Source organism: Eschscholzia californica, unplaced genomic scaffold, assembly GCF_041429995.1.
Source record: "Eschscholzia californica isolate CP2 unplaced genomic scaffold, dmEscCali1.0.p SCAF_2, whole genome shotgun sequence".
In the NCBI taxonomy this organism is placed as follows: Eukaryota; Viridiplantae; Streptophyta; class Magnoliopsida; order Ranunculales; family Papaveraceae; genus Eschscholzia; species Eschscholzia californica.
The window spans coordinates 32173315-32189567 of record NW_028238309.1 but is presented as its reverse complement, the minus strand read 5'-3'; the positions used below and the strand labels follow the sequence as shown (position 1 = coordinate 32189567).

At 36.4% G+C, this 16253-nt stretch overlaps 2 protein-coding genes and 1 long non-coding RNA gene across 5 annotated transcripts; all 3 read right to left on the bottom strand.

Moving 5' to 3' along the window:
• Nucleotides 1-183: 183 nt before the first annotated feature.
• Nucleotides 184-1549, bottom strand: LOC147557426 (uncharacterized). Its single transcript, XM_086664033.1, has one exon. The coding sequence runs from the start codon at nt 1449-1451 to the stop codon at nt 459-461; it is 993 nt and encodes a 330-aa protein (XP_086520159.1). The 5' UTR covers nt 1452-1549; the 3' UTR covers nt 184-458.
• Nucleotides 1550-3410: 1861 nt separating this feature from the next.
• On the bottom strand, nt 3411-5495 carry LOC147557425 (glutathione S-transferase F9-like). The gene is made up of 3 exons (XM_086658286.1): nt 4777-5495; nt 4205-4253; nt 3411-4126 (listed from the first exon to the last, which is right to left on the bottom strand). Exons 1-3 carry the CDS (start codon nt 4921-4923, stop codon nt 3687-3689), a joined length of 636 nt encoding a protein of 211 aa, XP_086514412.1. The 5' UTR covers nt 4924-5495; the 3' UTR covers nt 3411-3686.
• Nucleotides 5496-7703: 2208 nt separating this feature from the next.
• Nucleotides 7704-10807, bottom strand: LOC147557424 (uncharacterized). Of its 3 annotated transcripts, none has more exons than XR_015234021.1 (3): nt 10268-10807; nt 9055-10183; nt 7704-8943 (listed from the first exon to the last, which is right to left on the bottom strand). It is a non-coding gene; the product is annotated as an uncharacterized LOC147557424 (long non-coding RNA). The 3 variants fall into 3 exon arrangements; XR_015234022.1 differs by having other exon boundaries at nt 7704-8867; XR_015234020.1 differs by having other exon boundaries at nt 7704-8529.
• Between the last annotated feature and the right edge of the window lie 5446 nt (nt 10808-16253).

Genomic DNA, 16253 nt, shown 5'->3' with positions numbered 1-16253 from the left:
TGAGATTTGATAGTATAAAAGGACCATCAATGGTGGAAGCCAATAATTCAATGGTTTGAGCCCTATTTAAGGCTTGCTTGTTCTTCAGTCCACATTCAATGTTCCCCCAATCATCCCATTGATAGGTCCCAATCAAAGCAATGAAATAAGTTGGAAATAAAATTCTACTTAGGGCTAGAATTAACCACAATTCTTTTGATTAAATTCAACTTGATTTCCATTGTTGATTACAGAGTTTAAATAGAAAGAAGAGAAAATAACTACTTCCTAATTCTTAGGCCCCACAATTTAAAAAGAACTAACCCATTACTTCACTAATCAACTACCCACATCTCAAATACTCTCTTAATTCGATCAAACACTTACTAACCCACTACTTCACTAATTAACTATCCTACCCACATCTCCTTACAGCTTATCAATACCTCCCCCATGAACTTCAACCTTGTCCTCAAGGTTTATGTTGATGAACCAGTCCTTACGTTTTCTTTATCCGGAACGTCAAGGGTGCCTTCTAACAGTAGAATATGTGGCCCACGACAGTTATGACCGGGTCTAAATTTTTCATCACAATTAAAATAAAGTCCTTGCATCCTTCTACTCTGCATTTCATCCCATGTGAGTCGCTTCATCGGTGGAGTTGCTTTAGGTTTTGTAACGGGAATAAATTCAGTAACATGTTGATCGGAAGGTTGCATGATTTTCATATGCCGTGTAAGCTGTTCATCCCTCATTCGTGCAAGGCTAATGGCTTCTTTTAAATATTTTGGCTTGAACATTCTAATGCCATCAGCAATATCTAGGTTAAGGCCTCCCATAATTGTCCCTACCAAAGCCTTTTGTGTCCACCCTTGAACCCTATTACCCAATCTTTCAAACTCCCTTTGGTAGTCACGCAATGTGCCATGTTGTTTAACCCTCGAAAGGGCTTCATCGAAGTCTTCACATTCCGTAGGACCAAACCTTGCCCATAACTCCTCTTGAAATATTTCCCATGTTACTTCACGGCCTTCTTCTCCAAAAGCCCTTCGTAACCATTGCCACCATTGATTTGCTTCTCCTTCAAGGTGAAAGGACGCCAACGCCACCTTTTGTGTTTTATTTGTACCTTGATATTCAAAGAACTGTTCCACTTTTGCGAACCATTCTGTTGGGTCTTCTCCAGAAAATCGAGGAAACTCCAACTTAGCCGTTTTTGACGAAAAAATCAGTTGCCTGCCTTCAAAGCTGTCGCGGGTGTCATCTCTGATGGAGTGAGAACGACCACTTTGGTTGTTGTTGTTGCTGCTGGATATATCTTTATTAGAGATCAATGTTTCAGATAGCTTACCGATCATCGCTTCCATTTGTTTAAGTTTGTCGGTAATACTAATCTTGACTTGATGGAATTTGTCTTGCAGTCCCCCTAATGAAGCCTCCAAATTTTCAATCCTTTCCTTGTTAGTAGCCATCTTAATAATGCTCTGATACCACTGATAGGTCCCAATCAAAGCAATGAAATAAGTTGGAAATAAAATTCTACTTAGGGCTAGAATTAACCACAATTCTTTTGATTAAATTCAACTTGATTTCCATTGTTGATTACAGAGTTTAAATAGAAAGAAGAGAAAATAACTACTTCCTAATTCTTAGGCCCCACAATTTAAAAAGAACTAACCCATTACTTCACTAATCAACTACCCACATCTCAAATACTCTCTTAATTCGATCAAACACTTACTAACCCACTACTTCACTAATTAACTATCCTACCCACATCTCCTTACAGCTTATCACCCATCCCCTCTCCCCCCATTTTAGATCTCAGTTATGCATCTCTCTATACCCATTTGCATGAAGTAGAGAAGTAGAAGAACGGAAGGAGAAGAAGAAGAAGATCCCTAGGGTTTATGGAAAAAAAGAAGAGAGACTTAGAATGTAAAAGTTCCAATTCTTAGAGGACAAGATTGAAAAATAATAGAGTGATGTCCCTTTAAAAACTGTTGTCCATTTAAAATTTCTAATATTTTTAGTTGTTCACATAAAATAGTTGTCTATATAAAATAATTGGTTGTACATGTATTGGTCACCCTACTAATAAGAGAAAAGCACTCAGGGTCTCTAATCCAATCCGGGTTGTATCTAAACAGTTTCTTCCTTTTATCAAGGTATCTAGTTGTATTCAACAAAATTGTAATGATGGATTGCCAATGTCTACTAATGAAAGCTACTATAATAGTTCCATGTTGCTTGCCCAATTTAAGGGCTATTGATTTTACAGCTACCAACTTATTGGGAAATAACTATATTACTTCAAAATTTGGAAAAGAAGTCTGTCTGGAGGCCAATCGATTAGACAAAACAATTTGCGAAGAAAACAATCTATCTCTTTACAAGCCGTTAACTATCTTGATTGTGATCCGACATTTGTGTGAAGAATTTAAGTTGGGGTTTAAAATAAAAAAGACCCACTTGTATTAGAAGACAAATTCGTTCACTAGTTAAACTTGCTAATGCAAGATTTCAGAATTGTTTTTGAATATAATTCTTATTTAAGAAAATAAAAAAAATGGAGACTTTTTCCGTCTAACCGGATATACTAATTTTTCGTAGACTCATACTACTTTTGTCTCTACTCAGAAAAGTCGACGAAATAAAAATGAGAGAAGTGGTCGTGGCAACGATAACAATATAAATTTTAACACCGTTAATTCTAACTCCATTACTTAAGTACTCCATATATATATATATATAAATTTTTTTTTGAGAATTCGACTACGATATACGTTACAAGGTATTGATGCATCATGAAGACGTAATAAGCACGATAACCGCCTAATTTAAACCAAGAATTAAAGAGGCCAAAGTCCAACAACAAAGAGGCCTAAAGTCCGACACATTATTACATTATTTATGGTCTAAAATACATAGGATAAATATTGATGGCAAACTGCTTACACCGAGACTCGATCCCACGACCTCATGGACTTAAGAGGGGTGTCCAACCGTTGCACCAAAGGGTGGTGGACTACTCCATATATTATTAAATTTAAGTACGTTTTATACAATTTTGGCACCAAATCCGTAAAGGTGGAAAATTATGACATCTCTTCATAAAACTCAATCTGGAACACCTCTTGCAACTTTCCGGTGAAAATTGAAGGTGGAAGAAAAGAAAAAGGGAAGAAGATGAACTGAAAAGGCTTTCTTCGTAGAAACAAAAGTGAAGACATAAGTTTGATCAATTGATATCCATGTCTAGGAATAGTGTCCATCGAATAACGATGTTAACTGTTCATGTAGTGTGAAGTTAGTCAATACTAGTCCACAACTCCTTCGCGAAATAATAAATGGTCAATGCCCCTTTCGCAAAAATCGATACTTACGTATGACCTTTTCGTAAATTAACCCTTAGATTAATTCTAACAATGTCAAACAAAACTTAGTCAGATTAGATGCCAATTACTTTGTGACTCAAAGTACAAAAATTATCAAAGTGCAACCTCTACTGATCTCTTGGAACAAATCTGTCACCCAAATACAAAACAACAATAAACAGAGCAAGTAAATAAAATTCTCAAAACAAGAGTTCACTAACTGAATAAAATAGCATTATTTTGTTGTCTGACTAAAGCCTAGAGAGATCTAGCATATCCTTCATGACAAAAACAAGTGATAGTGAGAGAAGATACCTCCAAAATAATATCCTAGAGCTGGAGGACCTTTTCCCAAGATGGTCTACTGGTGATATCATCCCACCAAGCGCTAACATATTTCCTGTCCTTAATCATGTAATCTTTTCCAATATCATTGACCAAGTAGTGAGTAAAAGGAAGGTGAGTGAGATCAGCAAGACTGAAGAAATCTCCTCCCAAGTACTTGCTCTTTGAAAGTCTATCTTCATATATATCCAACACTTGCCCTAGCTTCTCCTCACTTTCCTTCACCAATTTTTCATCAGCAGTCAGACCCATCTTAGGGTAAAACAAGAGATGTAGTACTAGATTGTATATGTATGGCTGATAGTTTTGCCCTTCAACTTCTAACCATTGTTCTACTATTGCTTTCTCCTCTATAGTCTTCCCTAACAGATCTGTCCCTTGTGTTTTGTACTTCTCTGCGTAGTACCTTATGATCGCTCTAGATTCTGCACATCCAATCAATTAATCAATTGTTATTGTTATCGGCATATCGCGTATCAATGAAGGCATATTTCTTCACTTACCGTAAAGTGTGAATTCACCATCTTTTATGACGGGCACTACTCCGAACGGCTGCAATTTAATGTCAATTAGCAATAATGACCAATTAAATCAACTTACAAATGAGCACGAAAAAAATACCATCACAAAGTTAATGCGGATTTCCAATGTTTTTCATAACTCATGTCTCCCTTTTGAATGGCATAAGAGGTATAGAGAATGAGAAATGCTTCTTTCTCCTAGAGCATTAATCGTAGTTTGACTCTAGAACTGCTGTGATATGTTTCTAGCGACATAATATTTTCATCAACTATTTTTAAAATCTCAACGATTTAAGAATTAAAAATCTGATTCTTTAAGTAAAACTTAGTGGTTGTAGCATTCTCTTGTAATTTTCCATTTACGTCCCAAAATACAACCAACATGATAAGAATCAGAGTATAGTGGCTGGAAAGGTTCATTCATAATTTATTGGATTATAGAAGATCAACTATTTTAGGCATAAAATTTTGAGTATATACCGGATTTGGGATGAAAAAATTGGAACACAATCATCATAACCAAGTAAGAATAATTGGACAATGAATGTACTAACTTGTAATTTGAGGAATTCAGGCTGCTTGTGCTCTCCTTTCATTAGATCAATGGGGACGATCTCGAAATCAACATTCTTTTCAATCAAGCAAGCCAACACTCTCCTTGTGGCGGATGCCATAGCTGGTCCATACACCTGCACCACCATACTTACGAATTCGACGTACTACCTCTCTCTCTGTCTCTCTTCCTACTAAACTCCTCAAGATTCAGAGACCCAAGCAAAAGCAACTAAAATCTGGGATGGAACGTACAAGGCTATTCTCGTATATGTAATGTTCTAATGTTGTTCCGCTGACCGGTACTTCCGGTTTTCTTACTCCTCTAGGACCGGGTACATGGCTGGGCCAGTGGTAGGTGGAAACAGGTTGCCGGTTACAATGATTTAAGAGGCAAGATTCTCGTGGGATAGAAATACTGATCTCATTTTTATTTTCTTTGGACTAATTCCTGTTTAGCTCTCAAGATTGGATTATTTTCCCCTTTTGATCCCTATATTTGACTTTCTTCCATCTACCCCTCCTTAACAGTCGAGTTATCAAATCTGGTACTGTATATATGCCTTCTTTTTTTGTTTATTTTTCCAATAGAAAACATCATTTTCTCTATCCTCATTCTCTTTATTCTTTCTCCCCTTTAATACTCAATCAGTGAAAGACAAATGGGCCAAGCCAATGGATCTATCAAAGTGGAAAGAAAGAAAATCTATTTTCTATATTTCTCTCTTTCTCACCTATTATGTCTCTTCCTTTTATTCTCTCCTACTCTTTCTCTGTATGGTGCCGAGATTTGTGAACATACTAGGTAAAACCATATGTGTGGTGTCAAATATGGATGTTCTAGATTTTTTTTTGATGAAATTGATGTTCTAGATCTTGCTTTCCAAATCTGGAGTCCTACATATAGAGAAGACCTTTTCTCTTCGCGTTATTTCTCTTTTATATTTGATGTAGCATATAACATCATGGGGCTAAGTTGTTTATAGACACCCCATAGATCTTACTAGTTACTACATAAGAAATCAAGAGGTACTATAGGTGTTTATATATTTTGAGAATCCTTATAATCCAAGTTAGAAGAGTTCATTGAGAAGCTATTTTCTGAAGTCTATAGGTTGATCTATTCCTATTTAAAGGGATTTTGTTTTTTTTCTTTTAATCAAACATTACTAAATCTTCTCGATTCCAAATATCTTTATTGCATTTCAACAAAAAAAAAAATATATATTTATTGCTATTTTCCTTGTTTTCTTACTATTATTATTATTATTATTATTATTATTATTATTATTATTATTATTATTACAAGGACTCATAGAGTCTTTAATTGTTATATGGTAATTTTATATCACCATGCGAATTTAATATGATTTGAATGAGCACATGCACGGCCTTAACATTGACATTTAGACCCTTAAAAACCATAGGAAGTCTTTCGAAGCCCATTTAAGGCTGTATAAAGGCCATTAAAGATCATTTAACTACCACGTAACAAATACTCAAAATTTTGAGGTTTGATTTCATGCATTCTCGGATCCAATTTCGTAATGAATTGGCTATATCTTCGCGTAAGAATCTTGTCTCTCAATATTCTTATGTGATTTAAAGAGAGACATATCTAGAGCTAATGTTGACGCCACCTGCATCAACGCCCCCAGTCTCCCATATAAGAACAATAACTGATGATTGTTGTCTTCCTTGCCATACCAAAGGGCTTTCCTCGTTGTCCTTGATAATATAGGAGTATGTTAATACAGTAAATTTATCTACATGGTATGTTTATTTTTCATGTATATCCTAATTTTTAGAGAATCTTTACATATACAGAACATAATCATACTCCTTATATAAAGGCATTGTTTCTATTCAACAATACATTCAGAATTCTCCTATTATGGTATCCCAGAAGTCAATATAGGATATTTCTCTATTGGTCCCTTAAAGTGTGACTGGATTCCCGCGTGGTCCCCTAAAGTAAGAGAAACACCGATAAGGTCTAATTTTCTGTTTTTCTATGTATTGACTATAAAGTCGGATTTCAACTTTTCAAGATTGTCCTTTTGTCTTTTTCTTCTCTTAGTTCTATTTTAGTCCTTTGTATCACCTCTTCTCAATTTGCGGCTGTTTCGGGCCTCACTTTGCAGAAGGGCCCCAAAACTCCAATTAGTTGAAGGCACCTCCTTGCAAAAATATAAAAAATAAAAACCTTACTCAAAATGAAAACCCAGTCAAATGAAACCTACAGAGACTTTTTTTCAAGCACGCTTTACTCTTGCTACGGTACCCTTTTGGGCGGTCAGTTAATAACAACCATTAAATTGTGGGGCCTACAATAAAATATTAAGAAACCCAACCAAGTCTAACTTTGTATAGGCTTTCTATCCTAATCTTTTTTCCTCTCTTTCTAAATTTTGCTTCTCTTTTTTATGTTCTCTCTTCCATGTTACATTGTGTTAAAATCTCTAACAATTTTCTCTCTCAACTCTACCACTTGGTAATGGTTCCCTTCTTTTTACCCTTGTTTTCATGTCGCTTTTCTTATTCTCCTTTTTCTACTTTTTGAGTTTTATCATAATTACATTTGATATTATCTCTTTTCAAGAAGAATTAATTTATATGTTCAACAAAAAAAAAGAAGAATTAATTTATATGCTATTGTTGAAGAATAAGGGTTGATTTTATTATTTTTAAATAGGTTTTAACAAACTACAATTATATTTTTTCTTTTTAGGATCTCCTTTACTCCTTATAACATACTAGGGTATAGCCCGTGCCTCCCGGCACGGTGACTTTTGTATAATGTTATGTCATAATCTTGTCTTCCTTGTATGAACCTAAAAAAAATAGTAATCAAAATTGGAGGGATATCGATAGGTTCAAGAGACACAAGGTGATTACACAAATATAGTACATAACAGGTTTATTCCTAAAAATTCGAATTAAACGGTTGAGATTGAAATAAACGAATAATAATTACAAAGTATTGAAAAGGGTATCCAAATTGCGCTCTTTTTTTTTTGTTGGACTATACTCACCACAAAGACTCCTCGACGTTGACATATGCATGCAATTCTCAGTGATTCACATAATCATATTTCGACCAACATAATCAAGCCAAATATAAAAAAATTTACTGCATATGTGACATTTGGAAAAACACATATGATGTTTGATGTTAACAGTTACTAAGTTCAGATAATACCAGCTCAGAAATCATATGACATGAACATTTTTTTTTTGAATACATATGACATGAACATCATCCCTCCTTTTTCATTTTCCCTGAGATACACCCCACAATGACATCTAGAAAAACCCTCATCATGTATACATACTAATCCCACATTCACACAGTTCAGGTGCTATTATTGGAGTAAAATCTTTGATGTTGTCGAGGATAATCTATGACATTGGTGTCTTTGCCAGAACTACGACCTTTGCAACAAAAACGACATAAACAATATGAATTAAAAGTACCGCATGAAAAGCTACATAAATATACCTTCAAATTGTCAATTCTGGGGACGAAAGGAATACTGTCAATTCCAAATTTAATAAGGGAAACCACAAATCAATCTATTTTGATCACTTCCATTTAGTGTAGACCCTTTCCCACTTCCCCCCCTTGTTGATTAGAATATTTCTCATAACTCTTTTGGCCCTTTGGTATATCTTCTTTCAGTAATTACATGTTGCCATATGTTTATAAGCTGTCCGGTTCAAACACCAAGTTGTCATATGTTTTCCCAACAACACTACCACCATTACAAAAACAAAGTCATGAACAAACAACATTCATGTGTTTCCCACAATGAAAAAAAGAACACAAGAAGCTTGAAGGCTTCATTTCTTAACTATTATAAAGTTAACCTGTATAGTGAAGAAATAAAGCTATCTCACATACAACTATCCATCCAAAAACACTTAAAAATACTGCAACGTCAAACACAACCAAATTCTATTTCAAACAAAGATCCAGATCACGATTAAAGAATACTCAAAGTAACTTTTCATAGGAATTTGATTATGACATGGTCAATTCTGGCAAAAGGATAGCTAAATTCAATACCAAACAAAGAAGATCCATCAATGTCTGTCACATGAACGTCTCTGATTACTTGTCTCTCAGATTGAAGTTTCAAAATTTTAACTCATTTAAATAACCAGGTCTAAGATGATAGAAACAATATCCAATATAAGATAAAACAAATTAGTAGAAACAAATAAACAAAAGAGGCAACAAAAAATCCATTTAAAGATTTCGTGTTTGCTGAACTTACGTCTTTTTCTTTCCTCCCGTTTTTTCCTATTTGAACATCGCTTCTACAAAATCAGTACTCCAACGAAGATAACTAAAAAAACTGTTAATATTTAGATCATAAAAGGTAAGGAAGAAAATCCAATTTATGAAGAAGATTAGGAACATTATTCAAATCCTAAAAACCAGTAAACCCAGTTATGTCTTCCAACACAAAGGAAAAACGTTATCTGATTGCAAAGAAACCAGATTAACTAAACTGCAAATTACTTGATTACAAAAAAATCATCAACAATAAAAAAAACACATATATGATCAGAAAAGTAAACAAAGTCCAGCATAGTGATCTGATCTTAAAAATAAGTCTTCCATTTAGCCTTTCAGTGAAGTTAAAACTACAGAACTAAAGAACCACAACTATGTACAATAATCAATAAGAAATTAAGCAAATACATGACTAATTTCTCGGAACATGCATAAATTGAATTCCTAATAGAACAAATCAAACCATGGATTTCACAATAAAATTGTCTTAGACTCCTGAAGATAACATTTCAATGATAGAGTTAATGTTCCTATTGTGCAGTATCAACTAAAAAGTATAAAGCTTAAGGTCTTAAGACGATGGATTTCATAATAAAGTCTTCCATGGTCTACATGACTCGAGAAATCGTAAAGCTCTACTTAATTCCCAGAAACTTCAATCCTTCAAACTCATTAAAGGCTATGTGATTACAACATCAAAAGATAAACCACCCATCCTTAAACTTACCTTCAGTTTTGCACAAATCTTAAATGGGTGCAGAGGGAATTGTTTGTTAATATAGGTTTTAGTGGGTTTAGACCATTCATAAGAAGTGAGACATATATCTTTGTACTAAGAATCAGAGACTAAAATATAGAGCAATAATAAACAGAAAAAATTGCAAACCTTTCATTGCTAATTCTTACGGCATGAGCAAGTGAAGATTCAACAACTTACATATAACAAACCCGTAATTCAGAATTTCATTTGGACACGTCGAGATAAAACCCTAAATCATAAAATGGAAAAAGAAGAAAAAAAAAACTCGTGAGGCAATTCCTGGATGATTTTTGGGTGTTGTTGAAGTTCAGTTATCAAGAAATAAAGCGGCCTTCAACAACCCGATCTGCATAAAACAAACCCAATAGATACCCGAAATTCCAAAAAAAAAAAAAAAGCAAATTGGAAGTTTTTGGTGTTGAGAGATTACCTAAGAGATATCTTCTTGGTGGGAATTCCATGAATCTAACTACCTCTTTTGAAGAAAAATGCCCTAAATTGATGGATTCCGTGGATTTTCTTTGGTGAGTTAATGTTTAAGTACCTCTTTTGAAGGAAAATGCCCTAAATTGATGAAAAAAGGATTAATCGAATGATAAAAAAAAGAGATCCAGAGAGAGAAACTAATGAAACCAAATGATGAATCTTTCCCAAAAAATCTCCAAATGGTTGCCAGCAGAGACAATTGAATGAATCGCCTCTCTGAGGACAACAGAATAGATAGAAGTTGAGTAGAGGACGGTTTTAATAACCCTTCCGAATTCCAAATAACGTCGATGGATTAAAGACTGTAACGCCCCTTACTGATGACGGAGCGACTCCATAATCTGGGATGGAAGATTGTAATGCTTCTGAAAGACGACGGACAAAAAGAACAGTTATGATAGGGAATCGAAAGGATGTGTCTATTGAGAAAAAAAGAACCCACTTAATGATGATCCAACGGATTATACAAATGCTGACGTGGAACGGACGACTGGATTTATCCAGGAGTTTGTCCCAGTCAGCATTTTTCAACCTGTTTTATTATATAGATTTTTGGGTGTTGTTGAAGTTCAGTTATCAAGAAATAAAGCGGCCTTCAACAACCCGATCTGCATAAAACAAACCCAATAGATACCCGAAATTCCAAAAAAAAAAAAAAAGCAAATTGGAAGTTTTTGGTGTTGAGAGATTACCTAAGAGATATCTTCTTGGTGGGAATTCCATGAATCTAACTACCTCTTTTGAAGAAAAATGCCCTAAATTGATGGATTCCGTGGATTTTCTTTGGTGAGTTAATGTTTAAGTACCTCTTTTGAAGGAAAATGCCCTAAATTGATGAAAAAAGGATTAATCGAATGATAAAAAAAAGAGATCCAGAGAGAGAAACTAATGAAACCAAATGATGAATCTTTCCCAAAAAATCTCCAAATGGTTGCCAGCAGAGACAATTGAATGAATCGCCTCTCTGAGGACAACAGAATAGATAGAAGTTGAGTAGAGGACGGTTTTAATAACCCTTCCGAATTCCAAATAACGTCGATGGATTAAAGACTGTAATGCCCCTTACTGATGACGGAGCGACTCCATAATCTGGGATGGAAGATTGTAATGCTTCTGAAAGACGACGGACAAAAAGAACAGTTATGATAGGGAATCGAAAGGATGTGTCTATTGAGAAAAAAAGAACCCACTTAATGATGATCCAACGGATTATACAAATGCTGACGTGGAACGGACGACTGGATTTATCCAGGAGTTTGTCCCAGTCAGCATTTTTCAACATGTTTTATTATATAGATGTTTTAACAAGTTAGCTATGTTATCAATTGAACAAGATATGCTCGAAGAATTAGGCTATGAACGCATAATAAGTATGTTTTTCATACTAATTTATTTATTAGGGAAAGAAATTAACCTTTTTATAGCTAATATTGGTATGTTTTGGTAAGGTACCAAATTTTTTTTTCGCTTTAGGCTTCCCAACTACTTGGATCGGCCCTGCCATTAATGGAGGTCATCATTGTTTATTTATTTATCTATTTAGTATTTGAAAAAAATAGGTTCTTCTTTGTCTCTATATAAAATGACATCAACTAATGAAGGTCTTCATTTCTTTCTTTGAAAATTTTGAATTAAAAAAAATAACTTTTGTTATTTCCTCTCCCCAATAGGACCTTCATCGATGGACCATGCCCGTGGATGGGCCAGTGCGGGCAGGGCGCCCACACTGGGCCCCCATCACAAGGGCCCATTTCCTATAATAGACTGGAGTTTACTGTATATAGTTAAAGATAACGAGGAGTATATGAGAGGTCTATCAGCCCGGTTGGTAAGCTTCCAAGCTTGAGACGCAGGATCTTGTCGCATTTTATTCAAATCTTTTGATTTTTTTCTCGTTTTGTAAATTGAGAGTACAATTGTTAAATAGACCTTTATTTCTGCTCCTTTACTCTTTTTCTAACTATTTTGTTTTTTTGGGTGCATTTTTCAACTTTTGAAGTGTTTTTAAAAATAAAAATTTAAGAAAAATCTATCAATATGTAAATATATATGCGAAAATCATTATACAAAAGACATCATATTAAAAAATTGCTTACATTTTAACTATACATTGTAAAAATAAATCATTTTCTTTCAATCATTTTAAGCTAGTCATGGTCATTAAGAGTCTTTGTTCTGCCCTGGTCATGTTCGATAATGAAAGATATATTCCCTCGGTCTGAAAGAATGTCCTTCAACAAAGATAGCAATGCGTACGATTTGGCGAATAGGATCTTGATGACCTTACTCATAAGATCAACTAGTCTGGTCGAATTAGGGGTCGTAATGCTTGGCTAGAAGCCGCTTACGATCGTCGGATCACTTTGGTAATTCGCGGCTAACATAGACCAGATCCTACAAGGGTTACACAAAGAGTGATGATTTGGAACGGAGAGAATTGACTAGCGAGAGATTGGAAAATAGGTGGACTGGATCCATTATTGATAACTCCAATTAGTTCGGAGGAGTCCGAACATAGACAGATACATCCAGGCCCGGGAGGAAGGTCCGGAAAGGGATTTATTGGTCCGTCCATGTGATGGCCGACCTAAGCAAGGGGCCGGCCATCTCATGGCCGATTGGGGCTCTAGTGGGCCGAACTCGAATTGCAAGATAGTTTTTAGTTTGAATAGATATTCGAACATGTTTTTGATTAGATCAATTAGAGTTTTTTTAATGGGATTCAATGACCTAAAACACCAAAATCTTAGCTTTTTGAAAGGGTTTTCGAAAACTACTTTTCGGTTTAACAGATTTTGATAAAAATCATCAAAATCGGTAAAATTTGATGATGAATTCATAAAAAACAGTACCAAACAGCAGCTGGAACAGTAAGAAAAGTAGAAAGAAGCATTTGGAAAATAGGTCGGACCGGCCAGGACGAGACGTGTCTGGCCCAGACCAGCAGGTCTCGGACTGGGAGTCCGAGATCGGGTGGGAAACAAATTGGAAATCCCAGTCCGTGAAGGACCGAGATTCCTAGTCCAACTCGGACTAGGAGTCCCAGACAGGAGTGCCTGGGACATCCCAACGCGTCTAGGATAACCCAGTCCAACACGGACTAGGAGTCTGAGACTTATATGTCTCAGACATCCCAGCGCGTCTAGGACGCGTCTGGGATATCCCAGTCTGAGACGGACTAGGATAGTCCGAGACAGACACCTCTAGGACGACGCGTCTGGGGAATCCTAGTTAGTCTAGGTCTAGGCCCGAGACCCTAGACTAGATGCGTCTGGAGCGACTGGATGCATCTAGGATGCGCCTGAAAGCTTCCGGACTCTCCTAGGATGCGACTGGAGCATCCAGATGCATCTAGGATGCGTCTGGAAGCTTTCAGACGCACCTAGGGTGCAACTGGAGCATCCAAATGCGTCTAGGACGTGTCTGGAGCGACCAGAAGTGTCTAGGACGCATCTGGACGCGTCCAAAAGCATCTCATCCGAGATGCCTATGCCGTCTGTGCATAAAAGCGTCTAGGACGCGACTGTGATGCACCAAGGCATCTCGGACTGTGCATCCGAGATGGCCTACGTGCTCTCCCAACCCGAGACACGTCTAGGACGCGTCCGACTGTTCCGTGACTTCTCAGACTTGGAGTCCGAGAGGGTGCACAGATGACCCGATGGTCTGGACGCGTTTAGGACGCATCCAACACGCATCTTAGGCATCCCATCCGAGATGCCTATGGTCTGTCCTAGGTCAGAAGCGTCTAGGACGCATCTGACCCCGTTGGGATGCGTCTAGCTAGGATAGGATGCGTCTGACCAAGGGACAGAGCACGTCTGGAACATGCTGTCCTAGGTCCGGCCTATGCTTAGGCTGAGCCGAGACAAGTCAAGGGTTGACCCAAGACTAGTCAATGGACTTTGACTAGAGTTGACTTGGGTCTTTTCGAGTTTGACTCGAGGTCCTTTGGGCCTTGACCCGAGTGGGAGTTTTTCAAACCTCTTTCTCCCGGTTCCAAACATATTTTTCCGACACTGACCCAAGCCAACCGAGGGCCCAAACAAATTTTTCCTTGAATCGATTTTAGAAATCATTAAGGATGAAACATAATATGCCATTAGTTCGAATTTTACGATAATACACTTTAGAGCCCATTAGACATAGAGATGTCACAATTTCTCACGATTAGCTATACGAAACGTAGAGAACTTAGAAACCTATCTAGGATACATACTTTATCTTATATTATGAATGTCATATTATTTTATGTATGAATGTATGTGATTGCGTAGATTAGTATATCTTTAGATAGTAATCGATTCTTGTTTCTAAGCACAAGTGTGTGTGCCCGAATAATATTTAGAGAATAGGGTCTAAGAATTCATTGAACCGAACGATGAGATCATGGTTCAAGTGGGAGTAATCAATGAAGGTTCAAGGATATGAATCCAAACGAACCATAGGCGAATAAAAAAAAACCAAAAAGATGAGATCTTTTAGGGGATATACTAAGAGTTAATAAATCACTATGCAAACCCACATAAACTTTTACCTAATAAATCATGAATGGTTATGTTAGAGTTCACAGTAACGGAACTTGATAAATTACGTAATAATCTCAAAAAGAATTTTGAGTAGAGCCTAACCAGATTAAGACACCAGTTGAGCCCTTGTTCATCGATGGTGGGTCTGCCTCCGCAGGGTGCCATCCTCGGGACAATACGGGTAGATCTATGAAGAGGTCTACATGTCTAAGTGGTTATTCTCAACGAGTCAGCAAAAGGGTTTTGGATTTCGGGGCTAAAGGACAATTTGACACTTAAGTGTGAAATTCGTCAACCAAGAATCATAGGAGTATGATCAGTAAAATGTTACTCACCCATGACGACAGGTTAAGGGCAGTTTCCTAGTACGCTTAACCTTGAAGAAATGGGATCTTGGAATTATATTATTCTTATAGAATAATATATGCAAATTAAGAATTATGCCAGGATAAGTTTAAGTCACTTTCGCGTTTCTTACATGTAGTTTAATTATGACAAACAACAAAATCTTCAACCTCCATACGGTGCTTGTAAAGTTGGATGATACCAACTTTGTTCAATAGGAAAGAAATTCGAGAAAGGTTCTCGGAGCAAGAGCAGATGTATTGGACACTCCTATCCCCGTACTTTCAGAAACCTTTTCTGAGGAAGAACGTAAGCAAGCAGAGATTATCCGAAGGAAGTCAGCGCCAGTAGTTGGATTAGTTAATTTCCATGGAAAGGAAATATCAAGATAGGTTCATTGACATGGAAGCATACACTATCATTCGATAACTCAGAGAAGTGTTTAGAACATAATGTCGAATGGAGAGATTTAGAATCTCAAGGATAATACTGGAGAAACGACTTGAGAAAGGGAAACCAATTCGACATCATGTTTTGGAAATGATTGACCACTTCAATGACATGGAATGGCTGGTATCTCTTATGACAGTCGCACTGGCAATTAACGTCATCCTGCTTTCACTGGGTGATAGTTATAAGGATGTAAGAACTAGCTTTAAGCGAAAGTTTGGAAAAGTTTCCTTTGAAAGTCTGCTCGCAATTTTGGAAGCTGCTGAAAGCAAAATCAGCATTCCTGAGACTAAAGAAGGAGGTTTTGGAAGTCAAAAGGGGAAAAAAACCAACGGGAATAAGAGAATTAATGGAAGAAAAAGAGCCAGGAAGAACTAAATAACAGAGCTGAGAGTTCCGAGCAAGGTACGAATGTTATAAGTTGATTCAATCAGATACTTTCCCTTTACGGTATTAGATACCTAAAAAGCTCTTTTCATTATGAGTGAAAGGAGCAAGTGGGAACTGAGTATTTATTGAAGAGGAGATGAACCTGTCAAAAGCTTAGGAAGCAAGAGTTGATGGAAAAGCTCAAGAAGGATCATAGACTCAATAGGCATTACTTTA

Coding starts and splice junctions, on each gene's coding strand:
- LOC147557426 (XM_086664033.1), bottom strand. CDS start 1,451: ATGGCTACTAACAAGGAAAGGATTGAAAATTTGGAGGCTTCATTAGGG.
- LOC147557425 (XM_086658286.1), bottom strand. CDS start 4,923: ATGGTGGTGCAGGTGTATGGACCAGCTATGGCATCCGCCACAAGGAGA. Junction 4,254..4,776: donor CTGAATTCCTCAAATTACAA/GTTAGTACATTC, acceptor ATTAAATTGCAG/CCGTTCGGAGTAGTGCCCGT. Junction 4,127..4,204: donor TGGTGAATTCACACTTTACG/GTAAGTGAAGAA, acceptor TTGGATGTGCAG/AATCTAGAGCGATCATAAGG.